Raw genomic sequence first — 12,435 nt, 5'->3', positions numbered from 1 at the left:
ATGAACTCTGAGAACTAAGTGACATCCCAAGACCACAGAGCAAGCCAGTGGCAGGACCATCTCACTATTGCCAGCTGCTTAGGACACAACACAGCCACCAGGAGCCTGTTTCATCTTACACAGCCTGGTGAAATTGTGAACCTCAAACCCATCCACACAAAAACCCCAATGACAGAATAGCTGTGTTATGGATTTATTAATAAAAGAAGTTTCCCTCAAGGGGGAGCTGTTATCTAATAGACTGAATGCAAAGCTGGAAATCTGGAAGTGTACAGCTCAGTTCTGTCACTGATGTCGGGGATATCTTATCACATTCAGTTTAAACCATCAGTACTCGAGCAACTCCATGAAAATGGCCCTTCTCCTCCTTGTATTTCAGGTACCCAGTCTGTAAGATGGGGCAGTGAACACTCATCCACCTGTGAAACTCATTGGAACGGTTACAAAGTGCTGGAAGAACGCAGCATGTGTTAGCAGAAATAAAGAAAAGTGGAAATATGAATAACTGCCTAAAGTGGATTTTTGTCACACCACTCCAGGCAGTGTGCTTCAGCTGCCTTGCACGGGGGCACAGGGACAATATAGGCTCTGGAGTCCCACAGGGGAGACACGCCTCCTGGCTTCAACAAGGGGGAAGATGACCCTTCAGAGGCAGATCTTCCAACAGGGAGGCTCAAGCAAAAGAGGGAGGTGTAGGCACTGCTGGGCCCGCCAGAGTACTCCGGACTTGTGCTTGCACTCTGAATCATGCTAAGCAATTCAATTCTCGGTCCTACAACCTGACTGTGCTGTGGCGCTTTTCTTCAGGTATTTTATTGGGTTGATCGGAAGTGTGATCTGGCTGTCATTTCTGAAGGAGAGAGATGATTATCACTGCATATATGACAGGGCCCTTCCAATCACAGCCCATGCATACCTGTCGACTCTGCCTGGGTAACATACAAAGACTTAATACATCCAAGCCACCCCTGAGCAAAGTTTTCCAGCACAAACAACTGGTAGGGAGTGCTACAGCTATGGATTTTCCAGGGCAAGTGGTTGTCACCGAGGCAACAAGGACTGATGAGAAAATGAGAGAAATTAGATAAAGGCAGGTAAGAAACAGTAAGGAGGCAGCCAAAAGATCTGAACAGAGAAAAAAGGCTAGGTTAGGCCAACATTAATAATTATTATGAAAATAAAAATGAATACAGACGACTGATATAGTAAGAGGCATGCTTCTGATGGTGAAGTGCTGGACTAGACTAAGACAAAGAGAATCAGGAAGCCAGAAGACACCCTCTTTTTCTCCCAACAGTTTCTACATACACATGCATATATAGACACGCAGATACAGAGCTAGGCAACAGGCTGTGAGCACATCCCTCTCCACCTCGTAAGTGTACAAAAGAGAAAGTGGGGAGTTGATGGGTAAATGGACACAAGGCACAATAGTGCAACACCTACCCATCTGCCTCTATTCCCCCACATACACCGTCCTACCCTACCTACTGCTTCTAAACATCTCCAGTTCAACTGCCTTAAAAAAAGCCCTGGGATCTGATACACAGACCACATTTTCAAGACGTATTTGCACACAATATTTTATGTCTCCTCCTTTGTCTGAATATACAAATGTGTCAGGTGTATAAAGAGCCACACCATGCACAACTGGATGCATACAAGAGGCAGAAAACTCAAATCTTTAACTGATCTACCAAACAGGATCAAGCATGTATTTCCCTGTCCCAGCTTCTACAAACATGTGCAGTAAGAAGTACGTTTGTTTTGTAATGATAACCAGCTTGAGCCAGGGTACAACATTCAGCTATGATAATGGTAAAAACACTGTGAAAGTGAGTATAAATGCTGAAATACACTTTTTATGCAAAACTTATTTCTACTAAACTTTTTTCCCAGTTGAAAAAAATCACAGATTTGGAAGAGCTGTTTCACAGCAAGAGCTGCTTCTTCCAACACAAGATTGTTTTTTTCCCCACTTCCTGCATACCCTCCCTTCATTTGCCACAAAAGTGTGACTCCAGGCAGCCTGAAAAAAAAAAAAGAAAAAACAAAACAAAACAAAACAAACCACCAAACACATTGGCTTTTCCACAATTGTGTCTCTTCCCAAAATAGAAAAACGCTTCTGTTAGCAATAATGCCTTCATGGCAAATATATAACCAAAGTGTTACTCAAGGCAGGAAAGCTACCAGAAAACATATTAGCTTAGCTTTAGAAGTGCATTTACTTATCACTAACATAGAATTTGCAAAGAGCCCCAACTATTATTACCTTTCCCATACAAATATCACAAGTGGTAACACGACACAAAAAAAGTTAATGAAAAAAACCTCGGGAGAAATTAAAATTAAGTTAACATTTTGATCAGAACATCTGGATTGTTGTTTAACAAAGGAAGAAAATAATAAAACAAAAGGAAAAAAAAATCAAGAAATGTAACTAGCCCTGTACAGCAAATGTTTTCTTCTGTCCACTCTGAAGTCTCTTTCATGTGCTAATGGTGGCATTTTTTTAAACTCTTCCCCTTTGACTTACTCAGACCTTTAAGGACCTCACACATCTAATGGTTCCTCACATTCACCAAGAACAATCAAGAGAGGTCTGGGGGTTGACATGCAGTATGATTAATGGACAATGTTGATTTAATTTCCTATAACAGGAGTTTTCTCTAAGCTTTCTCCAAGGAGCAGTTTCTTTGCAATCCAGCACTTAAGTATTTTACTAATGAAGTCCAATAAATAGCAAATTAAATAATGCTGTCTCCCAGAGACAAATCCTCTCATTGCAGGAGAAAAGAAAAAAAAAATACCAGCCACCGTATTTAAAGTTCTGGTTAAATCTAAAAAAAGGTTGTATAGCAGGAATGTACATAGTTGTTGGAGGGGGGATTTGTTTGGTTTAGTTTATTTTGTTGTTTTGTTTAAGAAACTTGAGCAATTATCTGGTCATTCCTGCCATTGTTAACTGCTTGCTCCTTTTTCTCTTTAAACAGGGGTACACGTTTAACTTAATTTCCACTTCCAAGAAATTAGTCTTTATTTATTGGTCACTTTTACATTATAATGTAATACATTATTAAAATGTATACTATTACATATTCATTGTAATACTTAGCAACATTTCAAAAGCAACTTTGAGGGCTTTTATTTAAAATAACTTACAACTTTCTTGATGTAAAGAGTGATCAATATGTCCTTTTCATGAAGCAAATTTTAACCTTCAGCTCCAGCAAACGAACAATGAAACACTATTTGCACACATCCTAACTGTTATTCAATCAACATGACACAATTTCCCCACTGAATTCCCACACGGGTTTGGCTTTAAACGGTGGAATTTCTACACGGAGAACGCAGAGCAGCAGAGAGCATTTCCTGCAAGATTCTAATCGCTTTCCCACCACTGCAAATTTTACCTTTCAGTACTTTGACACATTTTGCTTTACTATAGGCTAGCAAGTTATCTTGCCATTGTGGAAAAAATCTCCCCCTCCTATTTCCAAGGCTTTGCAGCACCCTTGATTCCAGTTCTTCGAGTTGTGACACAATTAGTCTGCTGTCCTGAGAGAAGTAACTGCATCTGACTCAGTTATGGGGACAGCTGATAAAAGAGACAGAAAGTCTCTCAAAAACAGGCAACAAGCCTCCATGCTACTGGAGTGGGCCCACAGAACATAATCTCTCCTGTTGCCTTAGTAAGGCCTGTATCTTTACATTTTTGCCTTTAGAATTGCTACAAGGCATTGTCACATGAAATAATGAAACTTCCCTCATCCTGACAGCTCCCACTCTCACTTTAGAGAGCCAGGCTTAACTGGTCTTAGCACTCTATTTTGTTTTTTGAAGTATAGTACATTCAATCTTTATTCTGCACTTGGGTATCTTCCCCCTCACCATGTCCTTCCCCTTTAAAGAGCCACTAGCTTGGGAAGTTAAAAGGAATTACTGCAAAAGCCAAGGCATGTTTAAATGAGGATGTCAGGACTATTTTCCCAGATAAATGGGTTCAAACTGGAACAGTTCAGAGAGCATGTTCAAGGAAGTTACATAAAAATATATTAGACAATCCTTCCAACACACAATCTGCCTGTTTTTGAAAGATCTTAACTGTCTAAAAGAGCAAGAATGTGTCTTTCTGACCCAAGATTAAGCACTTATCATGTAGACAAATTAATAATTTTCCATGAGTTTTAGAACCATTTCATGACACTGCAGTTAATTCAAAGAAAGCCTAGAGATTCCTTAGTAAGTGTCTGTCATATGTAACATCTTAACGCCAAAACCAGTTATGCTGCTAATGCAGATGTTACAGATTTCAGCCTACTGAAATCCAACGCCTACTGAAGTTGATTCTGGCTAAATCAGCCCTATTGAGAGGCTTGATGGTGTAATTTAAAATTGACAAATACATTGAACATTAAAGCTTTCCATTACAAATAAACTGTATTAAAATAACATTTCCTTTCAAAAACCAGAAACATAGGCAGAAGTAACTGTGATGCGATTTAACAGATAATTGATAAATCCAGTTTCTTTGAGGCAAGCTTAAATGCTGTCACAAAGAATGCATGACAAAGTATCTTTTTTTTAAGAACAAAAATTAAAGTGAAAATACGTAATTATGATACAAATCTGCAATATTGCACAATGCAAGAGAAATAATTGCAGAACTACACAAGAAGGAAGGCATTACAGTTTTACAGATGTGGCACTTGAACTGCATAATAAGTATGCAGCATTAGCAGCTGATAGTTAACTGGCCTCTCCTCAGCAAATCTGCTCAGAACAAGCTGATATTTATCTAGGATTCCCACTCAGTCGTGTGTAAGAGTGCTTAAATAAAGCTGAGCCAAAGGCAGTTATTGTGATTAAGCTCCAACAAAGGGCCACATAGTTAAACACAAGCTTCAGTTTCGCTCAGTAAGAATTCAATTTACAGCCCAAGTGAATCAATATTTCATCTGAACAGAGCAGTGTAGTATTTTTCTTCCACAAAGGAGGCACAAAACAAGTGGGTGAGTCTGTGAATCAGTTTGTCTGGTCACCTCACGTCAGTGTATTTGTGCTGTGCAACCTCCTGATATTCCCCGCTCGCTTGTCCTGGTATATGTCCAGCAGCACATGGACCAACAAGTACGTAATCAGAAACGCTGCACAAGACAGAGGTTTGATTCCTTCCCTGCCTCTGCCACCCAACCTAGTTCTTGCACAAGCAAGAACAGTAAATCTGAATCTAAAAGGAGCTCCCTGCTCCAGACATATCTAGAGAAATTACCAACACTGACAACCATTTGAAACAAAACATGATGTGACAGTTTGTAAATTCCAACAACAAAACAGAACAAAAACCAGTTTGATCTCTATTTACACTTACAGCCTGTGAAATGCAATATGGTTCCTTATATAAAAGAGGTAAAAGCTTATCAAAGCAGCATTTGCTTTGATATTTTGCAGGCAAAAAAAATTACAGGGTAATAAAGCCCCCTCCCTTTTCTCCTTTAATCTAGAAGGGTTTCTCCCCCTCCCCTTTTAAACCCTGAAAGAAAAAAAAACAAGGGAAAAAATGTTATGCAGATATGCCACGTCTGCATGTGGAAGACAGGCTCATTTAGAGTAGTGATAGGTCTGCCCTTCATGATCATGAAGTAAGGAATGCGTGTCTCCTGTTTATTGACGTGTAGTAGAAGCACACTATCATACCAGGACTAGGCAAGAGCTCGGGTTTGTTAAGTACCAATATACATAAACTGCCATGTCTGTGAAATAGAAGGAGGTCACAGTCAGCTGAGGAAGAGGTTGCTTTTAAACATGCCCAGTCTACTGCTAGGGCTTTTGCTTTTATTACTGTGCAATATGACCAATTCCTCCTCCCCTCTCTCAGCAAATCCCTTATGTTTTAGCTGATAAGTAGTAGTAGCAAGCCTGTTACACACAATCAGGAGAATTGACAGATAAGAGGTTTAGTTTCAGGATGTAATCAGCGCAAGTAAACACTAGGCTGACCCAGCTGTAAACAGTGGAAATAAATGATAATATTTGTCCTGGTCACCTACTGAGCTATTAGACACTTTTCACTATGTAACAATGTAAATATAATGGCTACAGTATATCCAGCATACAGTGCTGTCATCTGGTTTTCCAAGCAAGAAAACTGAACTTTTAGTTGATCTTTATTAAGAACTAAAGTAATATCTGATTTTTTTTTTTAAAAACAGAGCTGCAGTTTGTTCAAATCAACATTTCATTAACTGTGAATGTCTGGTCTGACATAAAATACCTCAAAGAGAAATACAGTATATCTGTAATCCTAGATTATATTTTATTGAATGCCATTTGAGAACAGTTAACTATGAAATTAAAAAAAAAAAAGTGTTGAGGGAAAAGACCTGTGTTTCTTTCACATCATTTCATGAAACCGTAGGAATGCCTGGCTCCTTGAATTGGTATGGGAATCCCAAGCTCAATTTCCATAGTAACTTATAACCAAAAAGCAATATCAATTCCCACATGCACAATTTTGGATATCCCAGAATTTTCAGACACAAGTATGTGAGACTACATCTTGACACCAACAAAACCTGGGGTAAAACTGAAATTACAGCCCTAGCTATCAGAAATAACTATATTAACACATGTAAAGCTCTTACAGTATTCCTTCTCAATATTACAGCACTTGCAGTTCTTAATGAGAAAGATGTCATCAAAGCTGTCAAAGATGTCATTAAGTTTTTTAAATTTACATTTTTTAGCACATCCACTTGCAATATGGTACAAACGAGACCACTATGTCATATCTGACCATCATATCAACTGCTTTATGAAACTTCATAAGCACTTTTACAGAATTATTACAAGAGACACTTGGGTGACACGCATCAGACAGTTTAATTGGATAAATTCTTTGCATTGACTCATCTTACACACCTTTATTCAATTTCTATAGACTGTAGAATCACCTTGTCATCTTCGCTGCCCTGGACTAAAGCTTAGCTATAATCACGGTTGTAAAGCGATAAAAATAGATTCAGAGGAAATTAAACTACTGAAGGCCAAATCTCTGGGGGAATGCTAAGTGTAGTAGGTAGGTGGCTAATTCTTCAGCACAAGCCCCCTTTTCAGAGGAGAGTGCCATGCAGGGTCACAAAATGTGTCTTTATGTCATTTAGACTCTGACAAATTCTTCCCTTGGAAATTTTATCCAAGTCGAGGAGGGCAGGGAAACGGACATTGCTTTATTTTTCCTCTCTGAAACTGGAAAGAGGTAGGACATAGAAGAGCTTTCAGGCAGGGAGGTTTTTCTGATTAAGACCAAACTTTTTGGAATAAATCACACAAATGAGTCTGACAGAATCTAATTATTTTCCCAAAAGAACTAGATTGGGGCAGGGGAAAATGCCCCCAGGTAATGTAAAACTGGAGCACCAGGAGAAGCATCGAGGGGTTGTGATGTCCCTCACGTTAAACAGTTTAGATGACCCCAGTCAGCATAGAAGCAGCTTTCCCAGAGAGCAAGCCTGCAGTCTCTCCAAGCCTCAGATGAATCACTGACTTTTTTTTTTTTCCTCTCTCTCTTTTTTTTTTTTGGCCCAGTTTCTGCCCAGTGCCCTCCCAAGCCCTGGAGAGCCAGCAGTGCTCCAGGGGCTGCAGCTCCCAGTGCAGATCACTCCACTCTACAGGCTCTCCTGGGAGGGGCCTTCACCAGGGAAAGGCCAAGGTATGTGGGCTCCCACACTCAAGACATTTTCAAAGCTAACAGACCAGTTTTTCCATCCCCTAAGGTGTCTGCCTGAAAACGGTTATTTACTGCAATATCATCTTGTATGCAACAGAAACAAAAGAGGACCTAAGGTGTGCACATCTCTGCCACAACCTGCTTGCCTCCGGGTTTCGTGTGCATTTAGTGAGACCCTACATTAGCCTTGTCACCAAAGCGCACCGTTCTGAAATCCCCGCTGTAACTACCATCGCTCAAGGTGGGACAGCTCCCAGACAGCAACTACGGAAGGATGAATCAGCAGAGTGCATTCTTGCTTTCCTCCCTACCACCAAGCGTAGAAGGCATTAATGGCACAAGAACATGTTGCATTCCCCAATCACCAGTGGCACTCATTTAATTAGTTACTAGCATGACAAGAACTGAAAAATTAAAAAAAGTTCAGAGGAAGACTTCCAGACAGCTTGAAGAACAGCGTTCTTGTGTTACAGCATCAGAACTGATCATGCTTTCTTGAGTTTGTTAACCAAGAAGCTGAATTTGATTTTATTCTCCCTAAGTTGTAGGTTCCAGGACAATATTCCTGTCAGCACTACAACCTAGTTATGAAGAGTTCCTGGCTCCAATAGACCAGACAAGCCTAAAATGGATTCTTCTGAGTCACTGCCCTTCTTGTATAGGTTCTACCTTCCTACCGGTCATGTAGCTGCAAACAGTGAGCTGTGACAGGCAAACAGTCCACCTAGCACAGCAGTAAGCACCAACAACATTGAGGCAGAGATGCATATGCACATGCTTAAAATATTCTTTGAAAAAAATCATTTGAAGACATTTAAAGGGGGATATGAGCTTCTCGGACACTCCCTTTAACTTTCAAGCTTTGTCAATCCCTACCCCGTTGCACAGCGAGAAGGTTCCCAAGCAAACTCTTCCATCAACAAAACTCACTTGAACTTCTGAACACACATATCCTGTAACACTACAGAAACAGAACCTGTACCAGCAGACTCATCAGGTCTCACAATGAATGACTTTCTGTTAGGGAAAACTTTCTAGGGCAGAAGAAGGAATTAAAAATAGAGGCAAAAATGCCTGGTATGCACCCAAGGGTCTGCTCCTGTGGCAAACTCAAGTGATAATGGAATTTTACACTGGACTAGGAAACGGCCTGCTATTGAAAAATAAATGCCAAGGCCTTTAACACAAACAAACGTCTGTGTCAAACTGTGAATATTTATTTTGAGAATGGCAGCCCTGACTCTGATCAGATAATTTAATTCTATTTACATGGTGACTATCATGCTAAATAATCCAGTTTAAAAATACACAGAAGTAACTGGGTAGACCTACACTGGAGTGAGAGAAGACAGTTCTCAAAAAACAAGGTACAAACCAACAAGAGATTAAAACATACAGCATAATATTTATATTGCTATATTTCATGTTCATTCATTGTAACCTATTTTACACCAGCATTGCTGATTCTGCTTTACCTATCACACTTGTCCCTCCATCAAGAGTCCTGTAGACATTTGCAAATCATTTAAGTAGTTATATCGATGCTATCAACAGTCAATGCAATCAACAGTGCTTATAATATCAATGCTAATGTTCTCTTTGATTAGAGAATATTATGAATTCTGATTTTGTGACGCACTTCAGTTGCCACAGAGTAAGTGAACCATCTTCATTAAATACACAGGTTTTGCATAACTGGCAGCTGTACCAACATCTGCAGAAAGTTCCATGGAGAGATGTATTGACATGCTCCAAATGTCACTAGAAGTCTATCTGCAGTTTATTAACTATGCAAGAGAATAGGGAATGGCAGAACAGCCTTAGGTCATGACAAACTAAGACATGATGAGGGAGTGTTTGGAAGCCACATAACTTCAGTGGCAACGGATAATGCATGAGAAATTACTCCATCTTTGCCACTGGGAAGCACCTAATACTATTAGCATATTCTTCCAAATTACGAATAACCTTTTCTTTAGACTGTGTTATCCAACATGTACGAAACCAAAAATCTTAACACACACCTTTCCCCTTCAAGTTTCACACTTGCAGTATTCTGCTAATTCCTGTAGCTCATAATGAAGACATTTATTCTAAAGAGTCTGTCAACAAATCAGTAGTTTAGTGTCCTCAGGAGAAGCAAATGGATGACAGAACATTAGTCCTCAAAGCCTCTGTCCAGTTCAGGAAGATGCAGTTTACCATAGTCACAAAACCTAGAGTGGTAGCTTGCCTAGTTTCTTCTCAAATTCTACCAGGTAGGATCACTTCCTAATAAGTAATATTTTAAATTTGAAATGCATAAATAAAATAACCTGGTCCAAATGATTTAGATTAGTCACAAGAAATAAAAAGAAAAGCAAATCAGTCCCTTCTTAATGTGTGAATGTTGCTGCAGTCTTTGTTGGTTTATATATTGCATATAATTTTACCTACTATATTCTCCACATCTGCAGCTGCCACAGGCAGAAAAAGGTTGGTTTTCTAAGAAATGATTTAGCGTGCACAAGTATTTCAAACAGGCAGCTTCTCAATGGGCAAATACAGTAGACAGGCACTGTCACTGTGAGAAGTCTATGTCAACTTTCCAGGCTTCAACAGATGTAATCGTCTTAGCAGTGGAAAATCATGACCTAATCAAATTTCCTGTGCCAAGTGAGTCTTTTGTAGCTATAGCAATGAATGCCTTTTTCTGTAAATGCTACAAAGCAAACAAAAATAAGAAACCAGCAAAGAAACCTACACAGGAAACCTTCCCGTATTTGATATACGCTTCAAATAACTCAATACATCCCATAAAAATAAAAAAAAGAATGACTTTTACTGAAGTTATTTGAAAAAACTACTTTCCAGTGAATCTAACCTATGGCAGCATGAATTACACATATGTGAAAAATATAAATGAGAATGGAATGTATCAAATTTAAACATTTAGAATAAGGAATAAACACTCAACACATCACATGCACCATGACTCAATGGGTAACTCAATCACACGAATTCTTCCATGCCCACAGCTCTTGTAATTCAGTTAACAATGTGACCATGTAAAAATTGTAATTTCCCAAACCCACTTTGCTTTTGTTTTCTCCTCTGTCTACATGCTTACTGGAAAGAAAAACCAACAAAAACACACAGATAATACAGATTCTAACATAATTTTGTAAAATAATATTTTAATCTGAGGAGGATTAGTGTACTGAGAAAATCCATATCATGTGGATCGCACAGGTAATAGAGTCTGCATGTGTCTGAAATTACTGCTTTGTTAACTGCATAATGAGAAGACAAAAAAGAATGCGTTTATGTCCTAGGACACACAGACACCACATCCCTTCAACCCACTGCTCTTTTGTCTCACAGCTTTGTTAAACAGTCAGCTGCTGCCAGATGCTCTGGCTAGAAATGGTCACAGATGGTCAGTTGTCCAGTTAACAGACCAGAATGCTCTCCTCAAATCTCCCCTAAAATAGTATCTCAACTGTATGCAGCAGATGAGAATATATCTGAGCATGGTCAAGAGGCTGTTTGACCTAGTTAAGACTGCAGGTTAATTTTGAGAATTTAGTCAAGATTAATTTTCCACACTACCCCTAAGTAAACTATCTCAACACACTTCAAACACTAAGTGTCAAGTCCTATATTACGTCTGCTGATTATATTATAGATCACATCTTTTTATGAAAGAAATTCTCAGTTATATATGTAAACAGAAGCACCTTCTACCTAGGGATGATACCAACACATCTGTACTAATACACATCACAAGAGCTAGAGGAGGAAAGAGTCAGCTGATCAATGGAAAGACTCTAATGGGACCCAGCAAGCTCTGTGCCTTAATCATTGTGCACAGTCCTGCAAATATTTATCAGTACTCCTTAAAAATATTAACAGGATAATAACATGCACAAGGGCTACTTGCTACTACAGCGAGCAAGCAGTGCTTGTTGTGCAGTATAGCTGTGACAAAGGCTACAAGTAACAGAGAAATGGGCTAGAAATACCAGAGAAAAATATTTGGAATTTTTGTATTAATCTTTCACTGTTACTAGATCAGGCATAAATACACAAAAGCTGAAAAAACTGCGTATTAAACTGAATATTAAAAAGATGTCATTTATTAGCAGTGTTTACTAACCGTAAGTTCTGCATCTTATAAGAAGTCATTGGGTGTCCTTCAAACTTACACAAGATTTACAAGATCTGGTTATCTAAGTGTTGTGCAACACATATTTTGGGAGAGGATTACTCCATCAGCAGCATAACTCAAGCTTGTGAAGCTTATTGCTGGGAAAGGAGATGGCCAAACCTAACGAGGTTGCCTTACAGGTATAATGATTTAAGCACTCTAAGATGTCCTTTGACTTCACTATCTTCCAGAACAGGTAAGAAATATTTTATATACTCACCTAAACCACTGACAGTATACTCAAGATCACTGGCATCCAACAGAATTGGTCCATTCTCCTGTTGGCCTTCTTCCTTGTAATACAGCTTGTACCCTTGAATAGTTGCAGTGTCTTCAGAGTCCTGCTGCCACTGTACAGTAATGGTTGTACAGTTCATCGGCTCCAAACGCAGCTCAGGAGACTTTGGTGCTGGTTTTAGAGAAATATATATAATATTCTTACATTCTAGAAACAACTAATTTTCACGCAAAAATCTGGGTGCCCATCAGTCCAAAGTTCACTCAAGACTTT

General features: G+C 39.1%; 1 protein-coding gene across 1 annotated transcript in view; it reads right to left on the bottom strand.

The window, feature by feature from the left end:
• The window catches only part of PRTG (protogenin), an 82,406-nt gene that overhangs the window by 25,262 nt on the left and 44,709 nt on the right, over positions 1–12,435 (bottom strand). Inside the window, 1 exon segment of the mRNA XM_068410440.1 lies at positions 12,145–12,333. Within this exon segment, the coding sequence (XP_068266541.1) occupies positions 12,145–12,333 (189 nt within the window).

The sequence above is a fragment of the Nyctibius grandis genome, chromosome 11 (assembly GCF_013368605.1).
Source record: "Nyctibius grandis isolate bNycGra1 chromosome 11, bNycGra1.pri, whole genome shotgun sequence".
Classification (NCBI taxonomy): Eukaryota; Metazoa; Chordata; class Aves; order Nyctibiiformes; family Nyctibiidae; genus Nyctibius; species Nyctibius grandis.
The sequence above is the reverse complement of the archived record's forward strand: the minus strand, read 5'-3'. Positions and strand labels throughout refer to the sequence as shown.